General features: G+C 56.4%; 2 protein-coding genes across 4 annotated transcripts; both read right to left on the reverse strand.

Annotated features, from left to right (window-relative positions):
• Positions 1-1,724: 1,724 nt before the first annotated feature.
• Positions 1,725-10,835, reverse strand: CORO1B (coronin 1B). Of its 2 annotated transcripts, none has more exons than XM_065591745.1 (11): positions 10,677-10,835; positions 9,554-9,756; positions 8,913-9,035; positions 8,552-8,681; positions 6,686-6,867; positions 6,126-6,245; positions 4,496-4,600; positions 4,079-4,224; positions 3,800-3,857; positions 3,144-3,422; positions 1,725-2,711 (listed from the first exon to the last, which is right to left on the reverse strand). In XM_065591745.1, the coding sequence occupies exons 2-11, from the start codon at positions 9,752-9,754 to the stop codon at positions 2,586-2,588; spliced, it is 1,470 nt and encodes a 489-aa protein (XP_065447817.1). In that variant the 5' UTR covers positions 9,755-9,756; positions 10,677-10,835; the 3' UTR covers positions 1,725-2,585. The 2 variants fall into 2 exon arrangements, with proteins under 2 accessions (XP_065447817.1, XP_065447818.1); XM_065591746.1 differs by having other exon boundaries at positions 10,660-10,822.
• A 787-nt stretch (positions 10,836-11,622) lies between these two features.
• GPR152 (G protein-coupled receptor 152) lies at positions 11,623-24,265 on the reverse strand. Of its 2 annotated transcripts, none has more exons than XM_065591751.1 (4): positions 24,189-24,265; positions 15,088-17,107; positions 14,185-14,335; positions 11,623-13,206 (listed from the first exon to the last, which is right to left on the reverse strand). In XM_065591751.1, exon 2 carries the CDS (start codon positions 17,058-17,060, stop codon positions 16,107-16,109), a length of 954 nt encoding a protein of 317 aa, XP_065447823.1. In that variant the 5' UTR covers positions 17,061-17,107; positions 24,189-24,265; the 3' UTR covers positions 11,623-13,206; positions 14,185-14,335; positions 15,088-16,106. The 2 variants fall into 2 exon arrangements, with proteins under 2 accessions (XP_065447823.1, XP_065447822.1); XM_065591750.1 differs by having other exon boundaries at positions 14,185-14,348.
• Between the last annotated feature and the right edge of the window lie 2,189 nt (positions 24,266-26,454).

Here is a 26,454-nt window from a genome sequence, read left to right on the forward strand (position 1 = left end):
TGAGGCTGAGGGCATAGGAACTGAGGCCCACCCAACTCATCACATGTAAGGGGGGTGCCCAAAAGCCAGTAGAAGGGCACTCCACTACCACCAGAGCCGGGCTGGATTTGAACCAGTGACTGGCAGGGGATGGGGTACAACTGACCTGCTGTGCCCTCTGCCAGCCCAACCTGGCCCATGTGGGGAAGGTGGAGCTGCAGAAAGGCAGGGCACAGAGGAAGCCCAGGATCCTCCAGGTGCTGCGGCAAGAGCGCGCAAGGCGGATGGTGCCCACAGACAGCAGCTGGGAGGTGATGCTCATTTCCTCTTTTTCCCCTCCCGTGCCGGTCAAACCACCACCACACATCTCTTCCCCTGGGCACAGAACAAGCACGGGTAGCAGCAGCAGGCTGTTCTCCTCTAACACAGTGGTTCTCAAAACTTTTGTCCTGGGGACCCCTTTCACATAGCAAGCCTCTGAGTGCAACCCCCCTTATAAATTAAAAACACATATATATTTAACATCATTATAAATGCAGGAGGCAAAGTGGGCTTTGGGGTGGAGACGGATAGCTCGTGACCCCCCCCCATGTAATAACCTCATGACCCCAGAGGGGTCCCAACTCCCAGTTTGAGAACCCCTGCTCTAACAGGTCCAGAAGAGGGACAGGACAGACTTGCCCAGGGGATTAAATAACTGTAGCTGCCCCGGGGAAGTAAGATGGCTGGGTTCTGTCCGGGTGCCAAAAGGGAGGCATGGGCTACTGCTTACAGACAGAGTGCAGGGCTCAGCAGATGGGCCTTGAATTCACCCTCCCAGCACCACACTGTGCTCACTGCAGCCTCCTTTCCTGCCTGCCCCAGCCCTGCTGCCGTATCGGCTCATTAGCCCCAACCACTGGTTTCCTGTCTCCCCCACATGGCCCCTGCCTGCGCCTGTGACAGGAAGGACCCTGAGCTCAGCACACAGGTGGGAAGCCATCTCTTCCCCTTGTTCTCATGGCCTTGAGGGGCTGGGGGGGGGGAGGGGAGAAAGAGAGGAGAAGAAAGGGGGATGACACGCTTGCCAGCCACTGCATCTCTGCCAGCCACATTGGTGCGGGCACGCTACCCTGGGACTGGAGCTGAGCTCTCCTTGCAACAGACAAGTCAGCCAAAGGGGGAAAATGGTGCCAGAGCTCCTAGGGCAGTGGTCCCCAACATGGTGCCCACGGGCACCATGGCACCCGCCTAGTGCCCAGCAGGGGAGAGAAGCCACAGCCCTGCGCCTGACGGGGACAGAACTCAGGCTGTGGGCGCGGTGTTCTCTGTCCCTGGCAGGCTCTAGTCCCCCCACCACCACATTCACCTGTGGCAGGAGCCGGGCTGCCCCTGGCAATGCACTGCCTGTTTTCATTCTCCAGCAGAGCAGGCCCTTGCAGCTAGCTAAGTATTTTAGTGCTGTCCAGTGGCAGTGAGTTACACAAGCCCACATGGGCAAAGCAAACCATTTATTTTCAGCACAGCTATATGGGTGCTGCCTTCCCAGGGCATCAGGCGCCCACTGCTGGTACAAAGGTCTCCCCTCCTGCCTTGTATATACCCACTGTCTGCCCCCTACCCAGCTCTCCTGCTCATGTCCCCCTCTGTCCCGGTTTCCCTGCAGGGCCCTGGTTAGCTGCTGCAGCTCTTGGCACCCAGTCCCCGGCGCAGTGGCTGGAGGATGGGGCCCACAGGCGCACAGTAAGACACACCCAGCCCAAGGGTTTATTATAAAGACCTTTTATTTGGAATGAAAATATAGATCTGGCCCTGCACAGAGCTCTGTGTGTGGTTTTTTTCCTTTCCTTAATTGCATCTAGGCAGAAGCCACTTTGCTGGGTCTGAATGGTCCCTGCTATGACTGCCCCCCCCATGGCTATTGAAGAGGGCACAGTCACATAAAACCAGGCGTGGGTTCCAGGGCCCGTGCCCTGCTCCGACCCCACTGCACTGGCACGGTGATGGTAGCTGCAGACCCAAGTCTGATTTAAAGGGGAGGGCTGAGCACAGCGACCCCCCGATCGCACCCCCTGCGCTCCCAGAGGCACAGGAAGAGGGGGGCGGGGCCAGGCTGCACCCAACCTCCACCAGCAGCATGGACGGGGATGGGGGTGGAGCTTAGCGTTTGTCTCCTCTAAATGTGTGCTGGGAGGGGAGGGGGTTGCGCAGACAGAGGGGGGGCCCTGCATGGGGCTGGGAAGAAAAGCACAGAGCTGAACCCAGCACCATCCCCCACCATGGGGCTGATAGAGGCAGGAAATCACCCCCCAGCACATCAGCTTCTTGGGGTGACCCCACCCAGTGGGAGAGGAGCTTCCAGGAGGGGGCGATACTGCCTAAGGCAAGGGGTGGGTGTGTGTGTGTGAGAACCACCCACTCCTTTAAGAGGTGGGGTGTTTTGGTCACTCATAGAAAAAAGGGAGTGGTTTCCCCGTGGCAGAGCGGAAAGGGGAGAGGTGGGAGTGGGGCCCAGGGCCCCCCCTCACTTCAGGGAGTGGTTACTGGCAGCTCCGAGGTGAAGAGTCAAAACCCTGGTTTATGCGATCCCTTTAAGGAGGGGGGCACCGTGCTCCCCCACCCCCACCCTAGACATCCCCATTCTCTATGCGGCTCAGCTGCTCCTCCAGCCTGCTGATACGCTCGCCCTGCTCCTTCACCAGCAGCCGCAGCGCCTGCAGTTCCTGCAGCACCTCCTCCAGCCGCCCGCCACCCTGCAGACAGACAGACCGACCATCAGCCACAGGGCCAGAGCCCAGCCCCCACCTCCCTGCAGACAGACCATCAACCATGGGGCCAAAGCCCAGGACCCCACCCCATGGGCGGTGGGTGAACCCGACATGGGGAGGCTAGCACCCCAGCCCTGCCCCCGTGAGGCCCCACCCCTTCCATACCCACCAGAGTCCAGCCCCCACTGTGGCCACTGGCCCCTCCCCCGGCTAGCAGCCCCAGTGCCCCCTGGCCCCAGAGCACCAGGTAGCATGGCCCCAGCGGCCGCGCCGCCGGGGCCCAACTCCCAGCTGGCCGGCTGGAGCGGCCCCGGGTCGGTGGCACAGAGCTGGGCCAGACAGCACAGGCTTGTGTCACAGGGTGGGGCTGGGCAGGCTCGAACCCAGGTGAGGACAGCAGTGGGATGCTGTACATACCCCAGGGGCAGTGCTGATGCTGATGCTGGGCACCGTGGTGGGCGCGGCCGTGGCACTGAGGCGCGTGGCACTGCCGGTGCTGGAGGCGGGAGCTGGGCGGCTCTCATGCAGCACATTCTTCTTGCTGATTTTCAGGTCCCGCTGTTTGCTGGGCACATAGGCTTCGCGCAGCGAGATCAGCACGGGACCTGCTGTCTTCCCGGCCACCCATTCCTCAGCCTCCATGGCTGCATCTGGCCCAGCCGTGTCTGGGTACAGGTCGTCCTGGAACAGGTCCGACTGCAAGGGACACACACACACACACACACACACACACACACACACACACACACGGTCAGCCATGCAGCACCAGCCTGTGGAACTCTCAGCCACTGGGGAGGAGGCAGCCCCCCTACTATGGGCAGCCCCATGGCCAGCAACACCTGAGGCTGGGGATTCCCCCAACTCCAAGACACTGGCTTGGAAAAGAACTTTGTTGGGGGGAAGTTAGCTCCTTCCTCCAAGGGGCAGCAGTAGCATTCCAACCGGACCTGCTACAGCCACTGCTCTGCACCCAGCCCTGCTCCCAAGGAGGGGGACAGAACAGGGATGCTCCCCACCCAAAGTCTGACTCCCAAACACAGTACTCCCCTCCCCCTGCCGTGCCAGGCACTCACCTTCCTTGGCACTGTCATGATGATGGGCTCACACTTGCGCTCGTGAAGCTTGTAAAACCTGCACAGTTGGGGAGCATAAGAGTTAGCGGAGCAGAAGTCACCCGCCGCCCCCATTTCCTCTAGATTGCCCCCATCTCCAGGATCAGTGCTGCCCCCAAACACCTCCCTCCCCCAGCCCCCTACATCCAGGATCACTGCTGCCCCCCACCCCGCCAGTCACCCCCAATCCCTCTATCACTGCCAGCCCCACCCCACATGCCCCACTTTGGGAGCCCGCACCTGGCGATCTCACACTTGCTGACGTCCAGACCCCGCTTGGGCATCCAGCCCATGCCACGCTGGGGCTCCTTGCTGGTGAAGGTGTTCAGGAAGTGGATGTAGGGTGGCTCCTCTGTGATCTCAAAGTACCGGATGCTTGAGTCCCCCTGTGGGTGAAGAGGGAGGCAGAGAGGAGTCTGTGTGTGTGTGTGTGTGTGTGTGGGGGGGGGGGGGGGGGGTGCGGGCAGCATAAGGGCATCATCACAACACCCAATCCCCACGGACACAGGCAGTGCCACCTGCCCCCACCCATCCTCTACTTGTAAGGATCAGCACTAGCTGGTCCCAGCCTCTTCCCTGTGGGGCCACAGGCTGCTCCTAACAGCATTAGCCTGGGGTCAGCAGGGGCATGACATCCCCTGATGATTGGACCACTACCTTGCCGCAGACATAGATGACATTGGTATCGGGGTCGTAGAAAGGCAGCAGGGCTCCATTGCTGGAGTCCAGCTCCTGAAGCGCCATGGGCTCTTCCAGGTTCTCCTGCAGTGGAATGGGGAGGGAAGGAGATGGTGATGGAGAGGATAGGCCCCCCGCAGACCCCTCCCGCCCTGAGACCCCCCTCCCCCCCACCAAAACCAAAATATTACCTACAGACATGCTTCAGGGCTCTGGGGTCAGGAAGGGATCTCACCCTTATGGAGGACAGACTGGGGGAAGCCAGCATCTCCAGGATCACTGCCCCCCCCCCCCCCACACGTCAGCATCTGTGGGGCAATCCAGGGAGGCAAGGACATCACTACTCCGCCCTGAGGCAGCGCCATGCAGCTCCCATCCCAGGAGACCTCGTAGAAACTTAGAATATCAGGGTTGGAAGGGACCTCAGGAGGTTATCTAGTCCAACTCCCTCCTCAAAGCAGGACCAATCCCCAACTAAATTATCCCAGCCAGGGCTTTGTCAAGCCTGACCTTAAAAACCTCTAAGGAAGGAGAATTCCACCACCTCCCTAAGTAACCCATTCCAGTGCTTCACCACCCTCCTAGTGAAAAAGTTTCTCTTAATATCCAATCTAAAACTCCACCATTGCAACTTGAGACCATTACTCCTTGTTCTGTCATCTGCTACCACGAGAACAGTCTAGATCCATCCTCTTTGGAACCCCCTTTCAGGTAGTTGAAAGCAGTTATCAAATCCCCCCTCATTCTTCTCTTCCGCAGACTAAACAATCCCAGTTCCCTCAGCCGCTCCTCCTAAGTCATGTGCTCCAGCTCCCTAATCATTTTTGTTGCTCTCCGCTGGACTCTTTCCAATTTTTCCACATCCTTCTTGTAGTGTGGGGCCCAAAATTGGACACAGTACTACAGATGAGGCCTCACCAATGTCGAATAGAGGGGAATGATTACATCCCTTGATCTGCTGGCAATGCCCCTACTTATACAGCCCAAAATGCCTTTAGCCTTCTTGGGAACAAGGGCACACGGTCGACTCATATCTAGCTTCTTGTCCACTGTAACCCCTAGGTCCTTTTCTGCAGAACTGCTGCCTAGTCATTCAGTCCCTAGTCTGTAGCAGTGCATGGGATTCTTCTGTCCTAAGTGCAGGACTCTGCACCTGTCCTTGTTGAACCTCATCAGGTTTCTTTTGGCCCAATCCTCTAATTTGTCTAGGTCCCTCTGTATCCTATCCCTACCCTCCAGCTTATCTATCACTCCTCCCAGTTTAGTGTCATCTGCAAACTTACTGAGAGTTCAATCCATACCATCCTCCAGATCATTAATGAAGATATTGAACAAAACCGGCCCCAGGACCGACCCTTGGGGCACTCCGCTTGATACAGGCTGCCAACTAGACATGGAGCTATTGATCACTACCCGTTGAGTCCAACTATCTAGCCAGCTTTCTATCCACCTTACAGTCCATTCATCCAGCCCATACTTCTTTAACTTGCCGGCAAGAATACTGTGGGAGACCGTATCAAAAGCTTTGCTAAAGTCAAGGAACACCACATCCACTGCTTTCCCCTCCTGGGCACCGCTGTCCCCTGTATCTATGAAGCCCCCAGCTCACCGGGTCCCAGAGCGCCAGCTGCCGCTCGCTCATGCGGCTGAAGCCTGTGGTGAAGATCTTGCCATCAGCCAGGAAGATGGCACGCATGGGCCGCGCTCCCTCGTGCGCACGCTCCTTCTCCTGGAGGGAGGGGGACAGCAGGGTGAGGGACGGACTGACACTCCCCCCCCCCCCCCAACCAACTGTTGCATGGCAAGAAGGGACCTGGGGCCGCCACCCCCCCCCCCCCCTCGGGAACTTCAGCTCCACTGGGGTAAAGGAGTCAGGTTCACCCCCACCACCGGGGGCAGTGACAAACTTACCCCCCATTGATGGGAGCAGCTGGTGCCTTTAAATACTCCCCGCTCCCCAGATCAGGCTTCTAACACCTCTGGGCCCCACACTCAGTCAGGGGACAGAATGGGTCTGCAGAGCACAGGAGGGGAGGGGAACCACCAGGCAATGCTGCCAGGGCAGGGGAGAACCCGGGGCCATCATGTAGGAGCTGGGGGTCCGGGGTCCAGGGTGGATCTGTCCCACCATCTGCAGCCCACACCGGGGGGCCCTGGAGGGGTCCGTACCGCCACGACCACCCCTCGGCGGGGATCCACGATGCGCACGCTCTTGTCCTTGCAGGCGGAGCAGAAGAGGCTCCCGTTGTGGCTCCAGCTGACGTTGTAGATGAGGTCGGGGTGCATGCTGTCCAGGTGGTACAGCTCCTCGGCCGTGCCCACGTTCCACACGATCACCACGTTATCACAGCCTGGGGGTACCGGTCCATTACACCCCGACCCCCAGAGACAGCTTCCCTCATCCCTCCTCCCGCCCAGCTCCTCAGCCATGCCCATGTTCCACACGACCACCACATTACCACAGCCTCGGGGGGCAGGAACTGTTCCCCACCCCCACCGTCCCCACTCCAGAGAGCATAAGAATGGCCACTGGGTCAGACCAATGGTCCATCTAGCCCAGTATCCTAGCCACTGCCAGCGACCAGATGTTTCAGAGGGACAGAACAGAACAGGGAAATTATCGAGTGATCCATCCCCTGTTGTGCAGTCCCAGCTTCTGGCAGTCAGAGGTTTAGGGACACCCAGAGCATGGGGTTGTGTCCCTGACCATCTTGGATAAGAGCCATTGATGGACCTATACTTTGAACTGCAATGAGTTCCACAGGTTTGACTGTGTCATGTGAAGCACTTCCTTATGTTTGTTTTAAACCTGCTGCCTCTTAATTTCACTGGGTGACCACTGGTTCTTGTGTTATGTGAAGGAGTTGGTAACACTTCCCTATTTTCCACACCATTCATGATTTAATACACCACTATCATATTCTCCCTTAGTTGTCTCTTTTTGATCTCTCTTTATATGGAAGCTGGTCCAGACCCCTCGTTGTTTTTGTTGCCCTTCTCTGTATCTTTCCCATTTCTAATATTTTTTTTGGAATGGGGAGACCAGAGCTGCACACAGTATTCGTGGTGTGGACATACCACAGGTTTATATAGAGGCATTATGCTAATAAGACAAACTATCTATCCCTTTCCTAATGGTTCCTAACATTCTGTTTGCTTTTTTTGACTGCCGCTGCACATTGAGTGGATGTTTTCAGAGAACTATCCACAATGATCCCAAGATCTTTCTTGAGTGGTAACAGCTATTTTAGACCCCACCATTTTGTATGTATAGTTAGTATGCTTTCCAATGGGCATTACTTTGCATTTATCAACATTGAATTTCATCTGCCATTTTGTTGCCCAGTCACCCAGTTTTGAGAGATCCCTTTGTAAATCTTCACAGTCTGCTTTGGATTTAACTATTTTGAGTAATTTTGTATAGTCTGCACACTTTGCCAACTCAGTTTATCCCTTTTTCCAAATCACTTATGAACATGTTGAACAGCACTGCATGGGGGGCCCTGCTGTTTACTGTTCTTCACTGTGAAAACTGACTATTTATTCCTACCCTTTACTTCCTCTCTTTTAACCAGTTCCTGATTCATGAGAGGAACTCATCTGATCCCATGACTGTTCAGTTTGCTTAGGAGTCTTTGGTGAGAGACTTCTGACAAAGGCTTTCTGAAAGTCCAAGTACACTATAGCCACTAGATCTGGTCCATGTTTGTTGACACCCCCGCCCCTAAGAATTCTAACAGATTGGTGAGGCATCATTTCCCTTTACAAAAAACGTGTTGACTCTTCCCAACATATCATGTTCATCTATGCGTCTGCTAATCCTGTCCTTTACTAATTTGCTTGGGATTGAAGTTAGGTTTATTGCTTCAGAGCCATTTAAAACCAAAGCAAACAAACAAGGCTTTACATTAACTATCCGCCAGTCATCTGGTACAGAGCACTCCACATATAGCCCCACCTGCTCCCCTTGCTCCCCTGCAGGGGCCCTGCCTCACCCCACCCCACACACACAATCATGGGGAGGGGAGGCTGTACCTGCGCTGAGGAGGACATTGCGGGCGGTCGGGTGCCAGGTGACGATGCCCACGCGCTTCGAGTGCCCCTCCAGGGCCACCACGGGCTCTGTCAAGGACTGTGTTAGTCCATTCTCTGGGATCTGCCAGACCTGTCAGGGCACAGAGGTTAGATGGGGCCTGTGGGAAGTCTGCACCCCCTCACCCCATCAGAGAACCCTCTTGGCTGACACAAGCACCTGCTCCACCTGCCACCATGGGCATGCCCTGACACACACGGGAAGGAGACAGATTGCTAATCACACCGAATCCAGACTGAGCTGGCTGCCCCTGCCCCAACCCCTTCCCCCACCTAGGGCCACCCCTGCCCCCAGCCCTCTCACCATGACGGTGCAGTCCTCGGAGCCGCTGGCGATGACATGGTCATTGTGCGGGCACCAGTCGATGTCCAAGACAGGGCCCGTGTGCCCACACACCGTGGGGTACGACTTATCGATGCGCCCTGTCTGGGGGAGAAGGGCAGAGTCACAGGAGATTCCTCCCCAATATACAGCCAGAGCCCCTCCACCCTGACCTGCAGTCCCCTGCTATTCCAGTCATGGGCTCCCCCCACAGCTCTGCTGATGCCCCTCCATCCCAACCCGCAGCCCCCCGCTATCCCAGCCCTGGACTCCTCCTACACACTTGCAATCCTGTTGATTTGGGGGGGGGGGGGGGGGGGCGGGGGAGTGAAGGGGCGTATTTGCAGGGATGCACATGTGATGCAGCTGAGAACAAACTCATTACATCTGTGAGCTACAAAATTCCAGGACATCACCTTCCCAACTACACTGTCCCCTTAATGCCAGGGGGAAAACACCCGGGGGCACGGGGGAGTATAGTCCCTGACACAGACCCATTCTCCACCCCCACTGCTAACTGCAGCTCTCCCCATTTCCATCTCTCCTGAGGCTCAAAGCACATTAGTGTCACCAGTTCAATGAGCTGGTAGGACTCAGCTCCTGCCCCCCGTTACCCCAGTCACCTTGAGCACTGGCAGCACCATGAAGGCCCCTCCCCCACTGGCCTCCACGATCATGGCCACGAACTTGGGGTTTACAGCACAGAAGCTGCTGTCCCAGGTGACGCGGGAGACGCGGATGTCATCATAGCACTGGTCATTCTTGACGGGCTGCCCGAAGACATGGCGGAACTTGCTCTGGCGCACAACCTTCCGGAACGACATGGCTGGGGGTGGGGGTGGCAAGAGTCAGAGAGGCCAGGCCTGAAATGCAGAGCCACTTCTGGGGTAGGACACAGCAGCCGATTTATAAGCACAGGACCCTTCACCCAAAGCTGAGTGGCAGCCGTCTCTGAGGTGAAGCACAACCGTTTTATATATACAGGATCCCTTGCTCAATGCCAAGATGCAGCTGCCTCTGGGGTGAAGCCCAGAAGCTGTAACAGCACAGCCATCTTATACAAGAGTTTAAAGAGCAGGAAGTGAACCAAGTATCTAGTGCCACAGCATGGGGGAATTGGGAAGTGGAGACAAGGTCTCCTAGAAACTGCTGCTGGAGCCTTGTGTGGGCAGTAGGGCTGGCTGCGTCCCCCTGACTCTGATCTGCAGGATGTGGGGGGGAGCATCAATCCTACTACTTGGGGCACAGCCAGGAGCATGGGGCCATGGGAAAGGGCAAGGGGTGAAGACCCTCCCACAAAATAACCCAGAATTCCTCCCTTACCAGCCCCAGAGCTTTGTAGGGCAAAGAGGCCTGTTGGGTCCGGGATGAAACCCAGCCTGATTCCCACCCGGAGCAGAAACCGATGCCCAGGGAATCAGCCACGCCCCCAGAGCCAGCCAGGCAAATCCCCGCCCCTGCCACAGCCGCGGGGGGGGCACACCCTGGAGACGGAGGGCAAAATGCCATGAACTCTGCTTGGCCAGAGGGACCGAAACTGAAGGGGGGGGGGAAGGGGAGAAACACACTGTAACCTGCGCACCTCCCCGATTTCACCCTTTACCCGCAGGATTTCATTTCCCACTTCCCTGTACACGCCCCGGAACGCTCGGCGACCCGCCCCGGAGCGGGAGTAAGGCCCCCCCCAAACCGGGACTAGGGCCCCCCACACCCGGCGGCCCCCCCTCACCTGGGGGCCGTACTCACCGGCTGTGCTGGGGCTGGCGGTCGGGGCCGCTGCCTGGCGGATGGAGGCGCCAGGCCGGGCGGCAGGAAGTAGAGGGGGAGGCCGCTCCCACCACCTGCGTGGGCCGGGCCGGGTCTGGACTGGCTGCGCCGAGATCGGCCCGCCCCGCCCAGCTGGGGGGGGGGGGGGGGCTCAGCTGGAGGTGGGGAATGGGGATGGGCCAACATGAGGGGTTGGGTCAGCGAGGGCGGGGGATGGATCAGAACAGTTGGAGGGAGATGGGCCAGCGGAAGGGGGCGGGGAATGGGGATGGGCCAACATAGGGGGTTGGGTCACTGAGGGGGGGAATGGATCAGGACAGTAGGAGGGGGATGGGCGGGGCGGGGAGGGAATGGGGATGGGCCATCAGGAGGGGCGGGGAACGGGAATGGGCCAACATGGGGGGATGGGTCAGGACAGTAGGAGGGGGAGGGCCAGCGGGGGGGGGGGGGGCAGAGAATGGGGAATGGGCCAACATGGGGGGATGCGTTAGGGAGGGAGGGGATGGATCAGGACAGTAGGAGGGGGATGGGTGGAGGGGAGGAGGGAATGGGGATGGGCCAACAGGAGGGGTGAGGACAGTGGGAGGGGGACGGGCCAGTATGGGGGGGGAATGGGTCAGGGCCGGGAGCGATGGGTCAACATGCCGGGGGGGGGGGGGGGAGAATGGGCCAGTTCAGGGGAGCCATAGGGGGAGCCCCATGGGGGGCTGGGCCCAGCGGTGGCTCCAGGCACCAGCACTCCAAGCGCGTGCCTGGGGTGGCAAGCCGCGGGGGGCGCCCCTGCCAGTTGCTGTGGGGGGCAGCAGTCAGGCTGCCTTCGGCGGCTTGCCTGCAGGGAGGTCCCCGGATCCTCGCGGATTTGGTGCACCCGCCAAATCCGCGGGATCGGGGACCTCCTGCAGGCATGCCGCCGAAGGCAGCCTGCCTGCCGTGCTTGGGGTGGCAAAAAAGCTAGAGCCGCCCCGGCTGGGCCTGACTGCTGTGAACCCCCTCACACCCCAGGGACTGAGAAGATGGAGCATCCCCTTCTGGGCTCCCTCTGTCAAACCAGTGGGGGGAGAGAGGCCAGTGTGTGATGGGGACTGGTTGGCTCCGGGAACCAGGGAATGGGACCCGAGGTTTTTCCCTCCAGGGACACCGGCTCCAATCCAGATACACGGCTCTCCACGCCCCTTTGTGGAGGTCCCCAAAGAAGCACAGGACACCCTCTCCAGGACCACATTTAATAAAACCAAAAAGAGGACAAATGACATCACATGAACACATGCGTGAGGCTGGGGAGAGCGCTGAGTGCGCGGGACGTACGGCCACAGGACTCTCTCAGCACCCATCGCGGAGCCTGGGCCAACGGGGGCAGACCCGCTGTGGGCTGTCAGATACAGGATGTCCTTCTCACGACTGGCGTGTGATGCCTCCTCCCTGGGGGTGACAGCAGGTTTAACCCTACTCTGTCCCTAGCTGGACTGGTGCAGCGGCCTTAGAGCAGAGCAAAAGCTTGCTAGCATATGGGGTGCAGCAGGTGGCCAAGCAGCATCTGTACAGGTCACTCCAAGCCACATGGCCAACAAATCCACTGGTGCTGGATATGACAGCACAGCAAATGCAATGGACGATCCCGTCTCCTTGCAGCCCAGGAGGACACACACAAATGGGGTGCCCACCCTAGCCTGGCACCGCTGGGTAAAAGGAGCCCTGAGATGGGGACGTGAAGCTGCAGTAACTGACTGTATGAGGTGACTGGTGGCCTGTGGGATGCAGGGGGCAGAATGCGGCCCCAAGGAGGGGAGTGGAATCGGACTGCGGGGAGCTGTTGTGACTTAGGCCCGTTCTGCATGGTGCTCTGCTCTTGCTGAGGTGCCTGGGCCTTAGCTACAGCTTGCTGGGCCTGCTCCACCTGTGCTAACAGAGCAGGGGGCAGGTTTCAGAGGGGCAGCTGTGTTAGTCTGTCTCAGCAAAAACAGCAAAGAGTCTTTGTGGCACCTTAGAGACTAACAAATTTATTTGGGCATAAGCTTTTGTGGGCTAAAACCCACTGCATCAGATGCATGGAGTGAAAAATACAGTAAGCGGAATATATATTAGAGCACATGAAAAGATGGGAGTTGTCTTACCAAGCGGGGGGGTGGGGTCAGTGCTAATGAGCCAATTCAATTAAGGTGGAAGTGGCCTATTCGCAACAGTTGACAAGAAGGGGTGAGTGGGGGGGGGGGCGCGGGAGGATTACTTTTGAAGTGCTAACGAGGCCAATGCCATCAAGGTAGCCCATTTCAAACAGTTGACAAGAAGGTGTGAGTATCAGTAGAGGGAAAATTACTTTTTGTACTGACCCCTCCACTCCAAGAGCAGGGGGTTAGCTCAAGCAGTAGAGGTTTATGCTTTTAGCTCCCAAGGTCATGGGTTTAATCACTCCTGCCAGTGGCCTGCATGGGAAATGGCTGCTGTTGTCCTGCTTCCTCATTCTTCACTTCAGGAATGAACTTACAGCTCCTGTGTCATCCTACTGGCGTCACTGGTAGGGTTACCATATTTCAACAATCAAAAAAGAGGACGGGAGGAGCCCCGCCCTAGCCCCGCCCCCGTCCTGCCCTAGCCCCGCCCCTGCCCCTTCCACTCCCTCCCACTTCCTGCCCCCTCAGAACCCCCAACCCTCCCCCCCACGCCTTGTCCCCTGACTGCCCCCTCCTGGGACCCCTGCCCCTAACTGCCCCCCAGGACTCCACCCCCTACCTAAGCCTCCCTGCTCCTTGTCCCCTGACTGCTCCCTCCTGAGACCCCCCCCACCTGTACTCTGCCCAAAACCTTACACCCCCAACCCCCAGACAGCACCCCCCGAACTCCTGACCCATCCAACCCTCCCCCTGCTCCCTGTCTCTTGACTACCCCCCCAGAACCTCCCTGCCGCTTCTCTGACCCCCTGGCCCCCTTATTGTGCTGCAGAGCGGCGCGCTCGACAGCGGGGGAGGGGAGCAGGGTCGGAGCTCCAGACTGCTGGAGGCTGTGATCTGCCAATGCAGGGAGGGAGGGGGAGAGAGAGGAGGGGAGTGGTGTCAAGTTGCAGGAGAGAGGAAGGGGTAGTGGAGGAGGGAGTGGCACGATCCGGCTGGCTGCCCTGTAAGCCGTGCGTGCTCTGCACGGGGGGAAATCCGGACATTTACAAATTCCCCCCGGACGCTATTTTTAACTGAAAAAAGCCGGACATGTCTGGGGGAATCCGGACGAATGGTAACCCTAGTCACTGGGCAGATCCAGACTAACTGGGGTCTGGATCCCAAGGCCCCTGCTGGATCCCCCTTTTGCCACGGAATTGCACAGCTCCCTGGAAATGTGGGCGAGCCCCCGGCTGGGGGTAGGAGAAAATGACTTCCCCCTCCAACACCTTGTAATGCTTCTCTCAGCCCCCTAGCCCACTGTCAGTGTGGCTGAGATAGCTCAGCAGGGGGACCCCTTCTCCCCTTGATTCCCCATGCCCCTACCTGTGGTCACTCACCTGGGAGCCCCTGGGCTGACATGAGCTCAGCGCATCTCCAGGCACCTCTCTTACCCCACCCGCCTGGTGGGGGCAAAGGTGGATCTGAGTCCCTAGCAGGAGGTGCTGGCGGGCAGCCAGGCCCATACACTGGACACCCTGCTGGGGGAAACTGGGGAGGAGCTCTGTGTCGGAGGGGAGGGGGGGAAGGTCAGAATTAAAGAACCACATCCCCAAGGGGTCAGAATTAAAGCCATGGGGTGTGGCCCTCTTTGGTGTGTTCTGCCTCCATGGAATGGTAGGGGGGGAGCAGTACCTGCCCCCTGGTGGGTGTGGGAAGGTGGGGATCCCCAGGCAGTCCCATGGCCTTAATTCTGACCCTTCAGGTGTGTGGTTCTGTCAAGGCTGCTTCCCCACTTTGAACTTTAGGGTACAAATGTGGGGGCCTGCATGAAAACTTCTAAGCTTAACTACCAGCTTAGATCTGGTCCGCTGCCACCACTCCCAAAATGATAATTCCCTTCCCTGCGTAGCCTTGAGAGACTCTTCACCAATCCCCTGGTGAATACAGATCCAAATCCCTTGGATCTTAAAACAAGGAGAAATTAACCATCCCCCTCCTTTCTCCCACCAACTCCTGGTGGATCAAGATCCAACCCCTTTGGATCTTAAAAACAAGGAAAAATCAATCAGGTTCTTAAAAAGAAGGCTTTTAATTAAAGAAAAAGGTAAAAATCATCTCTGTAAAATCAGGATGGAAAATAACTTTAAAGGGTAATCAAACTTAAAGAGCCCAGAGGAATCCCCTCTAGCCTTAGGTTCAAAGTTACAGCAAACAGAGATAAACACTCTAGCAAAAGGTACATTTACAAGTTGAGAAAACAAAGATAAAAACTAACATGCCTTGCCTGGCTGTTTACTTACAAGTTTGAAATATGAGAGACTTGTTCAGAAAGATTTGGAGAGCCTGGATTGATGTCTGGTCCCTCTCAGTCCCAAGAGCGAACAACCCCCAAAACAAAGAGCACAAACAAAAGCCTTCCCCCCACCAAGATTTGAAAGTATCTTGTCCCCTTATTGGTCCTTTGGGTCAGGTGTCAGCCAGGTTACCTGAGCTTCTTAACCCTTTACAGGTAAAAGGATTGTGGAGTCTCTGGCCAGGAGGGATTTTATAGTACTGTACACAGGAGGGCTGTTACCCTTCCCTTTATAGTTATGACAGGTTCTGATGCAGCCCCTCCCCCCCCCCCCAACATACACACAACATACACTTGGGCTGCAGCTTCTGTGTCATAGTCATGTGTGCTAAGAGGAGACTGGGCCTGCTTTCTGCAGGCCAGAACAGTCAGGCTGCAGGGGCCCAGGGGGACAGAATTAGGGGGGCACCTGTATCTTCAGCGCTGGGAATCTGGCTGTAGTGTGCAGAACAGCCACGGTATTAAAACACAGTGACCTTGGAGCCACACCTAAAGGCAAGATTGCCAAGCACAAATAGGCCCAAAGGGGCAGAGTCCCCTTCATCGCAGTGTCTCCTGGCACCTGTGGGTTGGCAGCTGCAGCCACGTCAGTGTTTACATTGCCTTGCCTAGGGCCTGGTGTTCCCGGGCCATTGACCTGCATGGAGCTGGGCCTGGTTTGCATCTGCTGAGGATCTGTCCCCGCTGGAGCTTGCCTAGGCTGGGGAAATGGGGCAAACTGGGCCTTGGCACTGGTGTGACTTCTCCTGGTAGCTTCCTGGATCTGGTTGCGCCTGACGAAGCTCCACCTTGCACCCATTTACACAAGGCTTAGCACTAGTGAACCTACAATTGTGCACAGACCCCCCCTTCCTTGTGGCCAGGTCCTATCAGGGGAGCCAGTGACCACTCGACTGGTGACTGGAGCTGTGCCAGAGCAGGGGCTGGGCCATGGAGGGAGAGGAGAGCAGGGTCTTGCTGGCAGGGCTAGGCTGAGAAGGACGTGCTGGGCGTGTCCCCAGGGCTTTTCCCTTGCTCCTCGGTGAGGGCCGTGGCAAGGGAGGAGGTCGTGTGGCGGCCGCAGCCCGTGCAGATGTTGGAGCCGAAGAAGATGTAGATGAGAGGGTTGATGCTGCTGTTGAGGTTGATCAGGTAGCTGAAGTAGACCATGAAGGGGAAGATGCGATAGTTTAACTCGTGCTCCAAGGAGGCCAGGAAGAGCAGCTGGACGATCTGGAAGGGGAGGTTGAGCAGCACATAGGCCGACAGGGTGGCGGCCACGATGCGGTAGAACTGGCTGGGGGGCCGGGTGTGGCGTTGGAAGGTGCGTGACAAGGTGGCGGCATGGGTGGTCACCATGACGACGAAGGGGAAGAGTCCCTCCAGCAGCACCTCCAGCAGGCGCAGGGGGCCCTCGAACTCACCCCGGTTGTTGGAGCAGACGAGCATCCCGTCTGAATACTGGACGACGTTGGCGAAGACGAAGCCCTTGATGCTGAGCAGGGCGGCCACCAGCCAGGCACCCAGGCAAATGTAGCTGGAGAGCCACAGGGGGCGGTGGCAGCGGTACCAGAGGGGCAGCAGCACCAGCAGGCAGCGGTCCACGCTGAGGGCGGCCAGCAGGAAGAGGCTGCAGTGGTAGCTCAAGTCGGAGAGGACGTAGCGCAGGCGGCACATGGGGGTGCCCAGCACCCAGGTTTCATTCAGCAGCGTCTCTATGATCTGCATGACCGAGGTGGCGAGGAAGAGGAAGTCGGAGGTGGCCAGGCTTAGGATGAAGACGGACAGGCCCCGGCGCTTCAGCCGCCATCCTGTCAGCCAGATGATGAAGGTGTTGGCGGGCAGCCCAATGCCCACTGTGGCGATCAGGATGGCTGGCCGCCATGATGCTGGTATAAAGGATTGCGTCTGGTTGGAGTGTGAGGTGTTAAGTGACTCCATCCACCGCTCCCAGCAGTCTCAGTGGGGGCAGCGCCAGGCGGGCCAACCTGCCAATTGAAGGGACATGGAAGGAATCAGGGCAGGGCCTCTTACCCAGCCATTGCCCCTAGGACATGGGCACTGCCAGCTTCATCTCCTGCAGGGGAAGTGTGGTCCAGTGGTTAGAGCACCAGGTGGAGACCTAGTTCTGCCTCTGGCCTGGGCCACCTTAAGCCAGTAACTGCCCCCTGGTGCCTCAGTTTCCCTTCCTCACTCTGAGTCTCTATACCTTGACAGCTCTTTGCAGGACGACCTGTCTATCGCAGGCTCGCCAAGTGCTAGGAATAGTGATCACATCCTTGTCTCCGGGGGAATTTTCCCCAGTTCACTGTCAGGGAGAGGCTGGCACATGTCCTGAGAAGGGAGGTGTTGGGGGTGGGGGAGGTCAGTACTCCTGGGTCCTATTCCCAGGTGTTTTGTTGCAGCCAGCTGCTCCTGTCATGGATCCTGTGTAGCTTTGGCACCACAGGGGTTTCCGTCCAACAGCACCACCCTTTTCGCTCTGATGCCTGTGGGATTAGCCGGTTTGTCAGCCCCTTTGGGGCCCCTACAGGGTGGCAGTCAGGATTAGGAATGAACGTTTGTCAATGGCATTGTGCTAGCACCCCAGCTGAGATCTGCACCCCACTGAACCAGGCACTGTGCAGAGGGACAGTCCCTGCCCTTAAAAACTCTCAATCTGAACATCAACCCATAGACAGTTTTAGAGAGGAAACTGAGGCACAGAGAGTTGGGAAACGACTTACCTGAGATCACACACTGATTTGGTGGCAGAGATGGGTCCCTGAGTCCCGATCCACTGGGCCGAGGTTGCCACCCCACAGCCCTCTCGTTATGGTACTCAAATAGCCATGTTGTCTCAAAACGCTCCCTGGCCAGCAGAGGTCACCCCGTTTTAGGGATGTTGACCTGTCTGGAGGGATCCAGCCATTACAGCCTAGCTTATTTTGGCTGGGGGCCAATGTGAAAAGATTCCAGCTGGAGCACAGCTGCTTGGCTGTACAGCCACACAGATCCCTGCAAATGCATCACCCTAGCCTCCATGGGATATGTCCCCCCGGGGATCCCAGAGACATGCCCACACATACTGGCCGTGCTCCCGTAGGATGATGGCACTGCGAATGGGTCCTGTGGAACTCCCTGCCACTGGACATGTGGAACCCTGGGCCTCACCGTGTGCAGGGCCGGCTCCAGCGCAGGAAGCAGGTGCTTGGGGCAGCCAATGGAAAGGGGAGGCATGTCCAGGGTCTTTGGCGGTGGGTCCCTCTGTCCCTCTCAGAATGTGCCTCATGAGCTGAGCCTTGGCAGGCTGCCCCGATGAGCTGCCTGGAAGCAATGGGGCTGGGGACAATGGGGAGGGGAAGAGGGGTCTGTTTGGGGGAAGAACCCCCGGAGCCCGTGGAGAGGCTGGGTTATTTGCCATGGAGTTCTGGGCCTGATGTGTGGGAAGATCCTAGGCTGTGTCACCAGGGTGTGGGGAAAGGGTGTCGGACTGAATGATCACAGCACCCCCTTTTGCCTTTCCTATCTATGGATCCATGAGACCATGGGGGCCCAGAGCCTGCAGCCTCATGGGGTGTCTGTCCCCTCCTCACCCCACGCCGAGAACAGCCCCTCCACTCCACTGCCGCAGACACTGGTAATCACATAGAAATGCCAGCGGGTGTGACCCTGGCAGGCCAGATGCCAGCTCTTGCCCAGGCTGCAGGTGTTAACTAAGAACTGACAACCTCGCAGCTGGAGCCCAAATCAGGTCACACCTGTATGGTAGTTTTGCTCAAAACAGGGATTAGTTTTACAAGAATATATTTAGTGTTTAGACTCTGTGAAATGCTTGTGAGTCGCTGCCTACATTCATCTCACTTGCCATGGCGGCACTCCATGCTATAGGGAAAGATGTAAGTTTTACTTTATAACTGAAAATGTTTGGTCTGAGCTTGTGAACTCAGGCCTGGGAATCGTCCTCACGCCTCCCCCGCTCCCTCCAGATGGGGAATCCCGGACCCTCGCAATACAAATGATTTGTTAATGGCCCTGTCAGACCTGGGAAATGCTATGTGCCAGGAAGCTGGTCATGTGGGCTTGGAAGCTGAATGGAAGAAATAAAATAAAGCCACAGGCAAATTTTCCATCTTTTTATTTTTTTGGCTGTTTGAACTCTGAAGCCAGAGATCCCCTGGGCTGCCTCCTGGATCCGCCCTGAAAGACCCTTTGAAATGACATGACAACTCTGTCACTCTTAGGATTTAATGGTAACCCATTGGTGTGTACATGTTTGTGTAACCCTTCTGCCAGGTGGAGCCAGCAGCAACAAGGGCCGGGTTCAGTATCTAGGGGTTCCTTTTCAACAATACAACACAAAAGCGGCTCTAGCCCCCACCCAGTGACCTGATCATCATAGGACCTAATCACATCAGCCATACCATCAGGGGCTCGTTCACCTGCACATCTACCAATGTGATATATGCCATCATGTGCCAGCAATGCCCCTCTGCCATGTACATTGGCCAAACCGGACAGTCTCTACGCAAAAGAATTAATGGACACAAATCTGACATCAGGAATCAAAATACTCAAAAACCAGTGGGAGAACACTTTAACCTGTCTGGTCATTCAGTGACAGACCTGCGGGTGGCTATATTACAACAGAAAAACTTCAAAAACAGACTCCAACGAGAAACTGCTGAGCTAGAATTGATATGCAAACTAGACACAATCAACTCCGGTTTGAATAAAGACTGGGAATGGCTGAGCCATTACAAACATTGAATCTATCTCCCCTTGTAAGTATTCTCACACTTGTTATCTAACTGTCTGTACTGAGCTAGCTTGATTATCACTTCAAAAGTTTGTTTTCTCTTAATTAATTGGCCTCTCAGAGGTGGTAAGACAACTCCCACCTGTTTATGCTCTCTGTCTGTGTGTATATATATCTCCTCAATATATGTTCCATTCTATATGCATCCGAAGAAGTGGGCTGTAGTCCACGAAAGCTTATGCTCTAATAAATTTGTTAGTCTCTAAGGTGCCACAAGTCCTCCTGTTCTTCTATTTACAATAAAGACACTGTCCCAAACTAGGTCGTATCAGTGTTAACAAGACACTCAATTAACCCCATTTATCACACCCTCAAGAAAAAAAGGGTCAAACATAATCTACAACTCTTACACAAAACCCAGAGCACTATGTACAAACAGCTACCTCCAGCCTGATGAGATTGTGAAGGTTAGAACAATAACAGCATTTAAAAGAGAACTGGATAAATAATCAGAGGGGTAGCTGTGTTAGTCTGAATCTGTAAAAAGCAACAGAGGGTCCTGTGGCACCTTTGAGACTAACAGAAGTATTGGGAGCATAAGCTTTCGTGGGTAAGAACCTCACTTCTTCAGATGCAAGTGAAGTTCTTACCCACGAAAGCTTATGCTCCCAATACTTCTGTTAGTCTCAAAGGTGCCACAGGACCCTCTATTGCTTTTTACTAGATAAATAATGGAGATTAAATCCATTAATGGTTATTAGGCAAGATAGGTAAGGAATAGTATTCATAACCTCTGCTTGTCAGAAAGTGGAGATGAATAGCAGAAAAAAGATCACTTGATAATTACTAATTGGGGTCACTTCCCCTAGAACACATAACATTGATCCCATCAAAAAACAAGATATTAAGCTAACTGGCTAGCTAGACCCCCTAGTCTGACCCAGCACAACTATTCTTATGTTCACTCTCAATTCATTGGTCTGGGGAACCCATGTCCCTTGCCTAGCAAATGCTATTCAAATGAGGGTGAGTCCCTCCATTGGGGTATGCCAGGTTCACACAACAAGGATAACAACCCTTTATTACTCCTGCCCCAATAACAAGGAGACTGGGGATCCAACACCAGCATCAAGTGATCATTTGGGGAACCAATCCCATCATGCTGAGCACCTAGGCAGGGTGGATGTGTCTATGCAAACAAGATCAGCTTCTGAAGTCTTTTTCCACAACTCACCACTAGATGTCAGGGAAGAGCTCATTCAGACTCTGATTACACCTGCTTTGCTTTAACCTGTATATAACTCTCTTATTTCTCTTTCCTAGTTGATAAACCTTTAGATAGTTTATTTCAGGGCGTTGTCTTTGGTGTAAGATCTAGGGTACCAATTGATCTGGGACTGGTCTCTTGGGACTGGGAGCAACCTGTGATTTTTGGTATAAGTGACCATTTATCACTAAGTCCAGTTTGTCTAGGTGGCAAGATAGAGTGGAGCGTCTGTGACTCCGAGGGAACACTGGTATAGTGATCCAGGAGATTACGTTTGGAACTTGGTTGGTGAAATCTAATGATAGACACACCATCAGTTTGGGGTGTCTGCCCTGTGTTTGACAGCCTGCCCTGAGTCTCATAAGCCATTCCAGACAGAATGATGGGGGCAGCTGGGCTTGTGGCTGATGCACTGGGGTGGGACCCAGGAGATCTGGCTTCAATGTCTGCCTCTCCCACAAGCAACCATAGGGAATGATGAGCCGTCCTTTATCTAGTTAAACCATGAGCTCTTTGGGGCAGGAACTGTCTCTTACCCTGTGCAGCCCCTGGCACAGCGGGGCCCAGATCTGAGACCTGCCCCAGGTGTGCCAGGCTGTGCAGCCTCAGGGCTGCTCTAACTAGCTCCCAGCTGGACAGCACAGAGTGGCCCTGACCCACTCCCTCCCTCCCATTGCGGAGCAGCATCTACCTGCCAATCAGGGACTGTTGGCCCAGTGAGGAGGTACCCAGGGTATGGAGAACAGAGAGACCTAGCCACTAACAGTGAGTGAGCAGTGGTGTTAGGAGCGGGGGGAGGGTGTGGTCAGGACTCCAGGGTTCTAGCCCCAGATCTGCTGTTGACGGGCCAGATGAGCACTGTGCATCAGTTTCCCCCTCTGGAGAGCTGGGGCTGCCTTGCCCCCGTGCTGAGTGAGGTCCCTGTGGGTGGGAGGACTGCAGCAGCAGGAGGCACAAGCTCCTGGGTGGAGAGGTGCCAAAGGGCGACTGCAGGGGGCCGCCTTTCTGAGCCAGAGCAGGAGGGGTTGGGATGGGGCTTCCCCTCTTCCCCTCCCACATCCAGGGCCGTCCTTAGGCATACACAGCATATGCAGCTGGCTAGGGCAGCATGAAATTTGGGGCACCAAATTGCCCCAAATTTCACGGTGCCCTAGCAGCTGCGTGCTGCATACGCCCCAGCCCCAACCCCGGTGACCAGCCCTATCGCCCGGCCGACCCCTCCTGCAAGTGGCAGGGCCATCCCTAGGGGGGTGTGGGGCCCCAGACAACTCCCTCCGCCTTGCCTCTTACCCTTCCCCCTGCTCCGCCCCCATTCCACCTCTTCCCCCAGTGATGCCCGCACTCATCGGCAGCGGCAGGAAGCGGAGCAACCCGGCCCCAGCCCACTCTACTCCGTCAGCTCCCAGCTGCAGCGCTCCGTTTCCTGCTGCCGGTGAGTGCGGGGAAAAGATTGCCCCCCACACTCACTGGCGGCGGGAAATGGAGCGACACGGCCCCAGCCCGCTCCGCTTCCCTTGCCCTGGCCCCAGCCTTGTCGCTCGGGTTGGGGAAAGGACCACCCCCGGCTCTCTCCAGCGGCAGGAAGCGGAGCGCTGCGGCTCAGAGATGGTGGAGTAGAGTGGGCTGGGGCTGGGTTGCTCCGCTTCCAGCTGCTGCTGATGAGTGTGGGGGGGATCCCTTCCCCCAAGCCGCTCCCCCGAGTGGCACGGCTGGGGCCGGGGTCAGGGAAGCAGAGAGGGCTGCTCCCATCTCCCGCTAATCCCCTGGGCCACTCTGGGCCTGTGGGGCCCCAAAAGTGGTCCCCCACAGCTCCTGCCTCCCAAACCCTGGGTGGGGGGATGCCTGGGGCCCTACACAGCTCCCCCGCAGGGGCGCTGCATAGGACACCCAAATTGCTAGGGACAGCCCTGCCCACATCTCACCCTCTCTCAATCCAGCCACTGACCCTTTCCCTTGGTCTGCAGCTGGGTCCGCTCTCCCTACACCGCACTGGCTCTCAGCCCATCCTGCTTCTCCCAGAGAGGGGGTGGGGCAGGTCTGATTGGCATGGCAGCTGCTGCTGCTGAGGGCACCAGCCCTGGCTACCCAGTGCCGCTCACTCCATCTGGGTGCAGGTCCCATATGTGCCAGGCACGGGGACCGCTTCTTGCCATCTGCCCACCACCCCTGGCTCAAAGAACATGCCCCGGAGGCCTCACCCTGCGCCCCATCAGAGCCGCCCCATGGAAGCTAGTGGGGTTAATGACCCCCTAGCACCTCCCCGATACCCTTGCAGGGGGGCAATCAGAAACCCAGGCCCTACTGCTCTCCTCCTCTTGGAAAGGGGACCAGCTCAGCAGAGGGTCTGCCCAGGAGGGTGGCTGCTATCCATCCCCGCACCCTCGCCGGTCATTGTTCCCCCCGTGCTGCCTGTCTGCCCTGTTCCAGCGTCATCCCATTGGGAATCAGGCCCCATAACTGCCCCCAGGGAGTGGTGATCTGCCCCTGGGGGAAACGGACAGGACTGGAGGGGGTGGGGATGAAGTGGCAGGGAGAGAGAGAGACTTTGCCTAGAGCCAGGGAGGGAAGGGATGGCTCACTCTGACCACCACGACACACAGCCACAGCCTGGCCTGCATGGACATTGCCATGTTTCGCAGCTCATGGCACTGGGGGTTGGGCTCTGCCCCCAGTACCCCTCTGCCCAGACTGGCACCAATGGGCTGAGACCCAGCAGAACTTGTCTCCTGGGTCAAGACTCTCCCCAAGACCTGACTCTGAGGCTGGGAGAAGATATTCCCACCCCCCCCCAATATTGGCACAGAGCCTAAGTGCCCACGAATGCGAAGATGCACCGTCCGTCCCTGAGATGGAGACCATGGGCAGGGCCACCTGGGCATCAGTCACATGCTCCCAGGTCATAGCCAGCCTGTCAGAGCAGGGCCAGGCTGCAGAGCCAGCCAGGCAGGGTCCAGTGTCAACTAATTAGTGCCATTCATGAAGTGTTAGTCTCAATCCCCCCCTGCAACCTGCCACCAAAGACTGGGAGGTCACCCACGGGAAGGGGGTTTAAAGTAGGACCTACCCGAAGTGTCTGCAGCGAGAGTCAGGCAGGGATTAGGATGGAGCGAGCCCCCGCCTGGTGTCCAATCACTGCTCGGTCTCCGGAGAAGGATGAAAGCCAGCAGGAGCAGGACGCTGATTTATATCGGTGGCAAGGGAGGAAGCAGCACGGGAGGGGTGGGGGGTGGAGGCACATGGTGTGAGCCAGTGGGGCGGGGAGGCAGATACCATTTAACCGGTGGCAGTCCAGCTAGTGCTTGCCGCAGCCTGCCTCCAGGCCCCACCCCCAAGCCTCAGGCCCCTTGGGCCCAGTCTGGTTGGGAAGAGCTGACATCCAGCCTGGGATCCTGCGCTCACACGTCCAGCTAACTTCACCCATGGCTGCAGACTCTGTCAAGTGAAAGCCCAAGGATGGCCCCTGTGGACAGGGACAGGGCACCTGCCAGCCCGGGGTGGGGAATTCACGGGGTTAGGAGTGCGTGTCAGCAGGGACAGGCTGTTGGGACCAAGTGCCTTGGCTGGGAGAGTTGGGGAATAACATGAGTTAAGAGGCAGTGTGGCCTAGTGGATAGAGCACTGGACTGGGAGCCAGGAGATCTGCTCTGCCCATGGCCTACTGGGTAACTAGGATCAAGTCATTTCCCTGCCCTGCACCTCAGTTTCCTCTCCTGCCCTGTTTCTGGCAGGTCTGTTTAGACTGTAAGCTCTTTGGGGCAGCGGCTGTCTCACAGGATATACAGCACCCATCACGGGGGGGGGGGGTGAGGGAGGGACGGGACTGATCTCAGATGGGTCCTGGAGGTGCTGCCGGTCTGCTGCCCGCTCCTCTACTCTCCTTTGGGGGTCATGAGGGAGATGAGTTAAGATTTGCTGCCCAGCACTTCCGTATCACACAGCAGGCATGTGGTTAGACAAAACTGCCGACCAGCGAGACTGGGAAATGGCAGGAGGTTTTGATCAGCTGCCAGGGGTTGGCTCCAGGTGATCAGTGCGGGGCTAAACAAAGGAGCTGGCCCTGGCCTGGGGAGCACGCTGATCTGAGCTGCGGGCTGAGAGCAGAGGGAGAAAAGGAAGAGAAAAAACATGTGTTGTTCAGCAACCAGTAATGGAGAGAGGCAGGTCGAGATGGGGTCATTTGGGGGAGGAAAATGTGGGTTTGGGTTAAAGGAAGAGGGAGCATTTCTGAGAATCAGATCCCGGAGGGGAGCAGGTGGGTTTGTTAATTGAGCAATCAAAGGGCAGCTCAGCCCACGGGATCCTCGATTAGTGCCTATTAGAAACCGCCGCTGCAGGCTGGAGAACAGCAGTGCAGTGAAACCAGGTTTGTCCCAGAGTTTGCTCTACCCCTCAGTATTTGGGGCCTTGCCGGGTTATTTCCAACTGCATTTCCTTGGTGCAGTCCTGTTTATTTACTGAATTCTCCTACACAGTCCTGGCTCCTGCACCAACAGGAACAATCATCAGTTGACCATTTTCTTGCTCAGAAATCCCAAAGCCTGAATCTCCAGCCAGTCCTGTGCCCCAAGGAGCTCAGCTCCTCACGGCCATGCTCACAACTCCTGCCCTTGCTGTCTGCTGCCTTTCTGCCTCTCACACAATTTGGCAAGCAATCCCCTAGCCCCTGCCTTTGCCGTCAATCCCAGCCAGGGAACCCCTTCCAACCACACAGCTTAACTCAGTTCAGGCTTTGCCTGGTGACTGATTGCCTTGGGCTGTGGCTTTTATTGTCTCCAGCTATCATGACATAAAAGGGTAAGTGACAATCTGGGTCGAGACACCCCAGCGGGGATCTAAACCCTAAAGAATAAGCAGTTGAATCAATTAGTTGTCTACAATATTATTGTACTTATAAAAGTGTAATGAGTAAGGTCTTTTAGGGAAGCTGGGGACACTTTAATTATTAATCAATCAATCAATCAATCATTCAAATAATTAATTAATGTAATTGATTAAAGGTGATTAATATAATTGTGAGATGTCTGTGTGAAACTGTATGGAATATGGGTGACCACTTATAATATTATCGATACCAATATCACAAAATTGCAGTGAATCTTATACCGGATAGGCGATGTAAGTGATCAGTGGAAAACGAACAATTTGTTAGATATGATAAGCTTGTTTATATCTATGTATCATCTTTGTATCGTGCGTGCAAACGTGTGGTATATTGATATCTCAAACTTGTGCTGTGTATCTGGGTAATCCCAGACAGATTAGCATCAGCACTATCCAGCCCGCTTGATGGCCCATCAAGCCCATGAGTCAGCAGGACATGTAGGGACATG

Source organism: Chrysemys picta, chromosome 4 (assembly GCF_011386835.1).
Source record: "Chrysemys picta bellii isolate R12L10 chromosome 4, ASM1138683v2, whole genome shotgun sequence".
NCBI lineage: Eukaryota > Metazoa > Chordata > Testudines > Emydidae > Chrysemys > Chrysemys picta.

Excerpts from the sequence above, each read along its gene's own strand:
- CORO1B (XM_065591745.1), bottom strand. The coding sequence starts at position 9,754 with ATGTCGTTCCGGAAGGTTGTGCGCCAGAGCAAGTTCCGCCATGTCTTC. Across the intron at positions 3,858-4,078 it reads AGCAAGTGTGAGATCGCCAG|GTTTTACAAGCTTCACGAGC; the intron begins GTGCGGGCTCCC and ends CCAACTGTGCAG. Across the intron at positions 2,712-3,143 it reads GCATCAGCACTGCCCCTGGG|GGTGGCGGGCGGCTGGAGGA; the intron begins GTATGTACAGCA and ends GTCTGTCTGCAG.
- GPR152 (XM_065591751.1), bottom strand. The coding sequence starts at position 17,060 with ATGGAGTCACTTAACACCTCACACTCCAACCAGACGCAATCCTTTATA.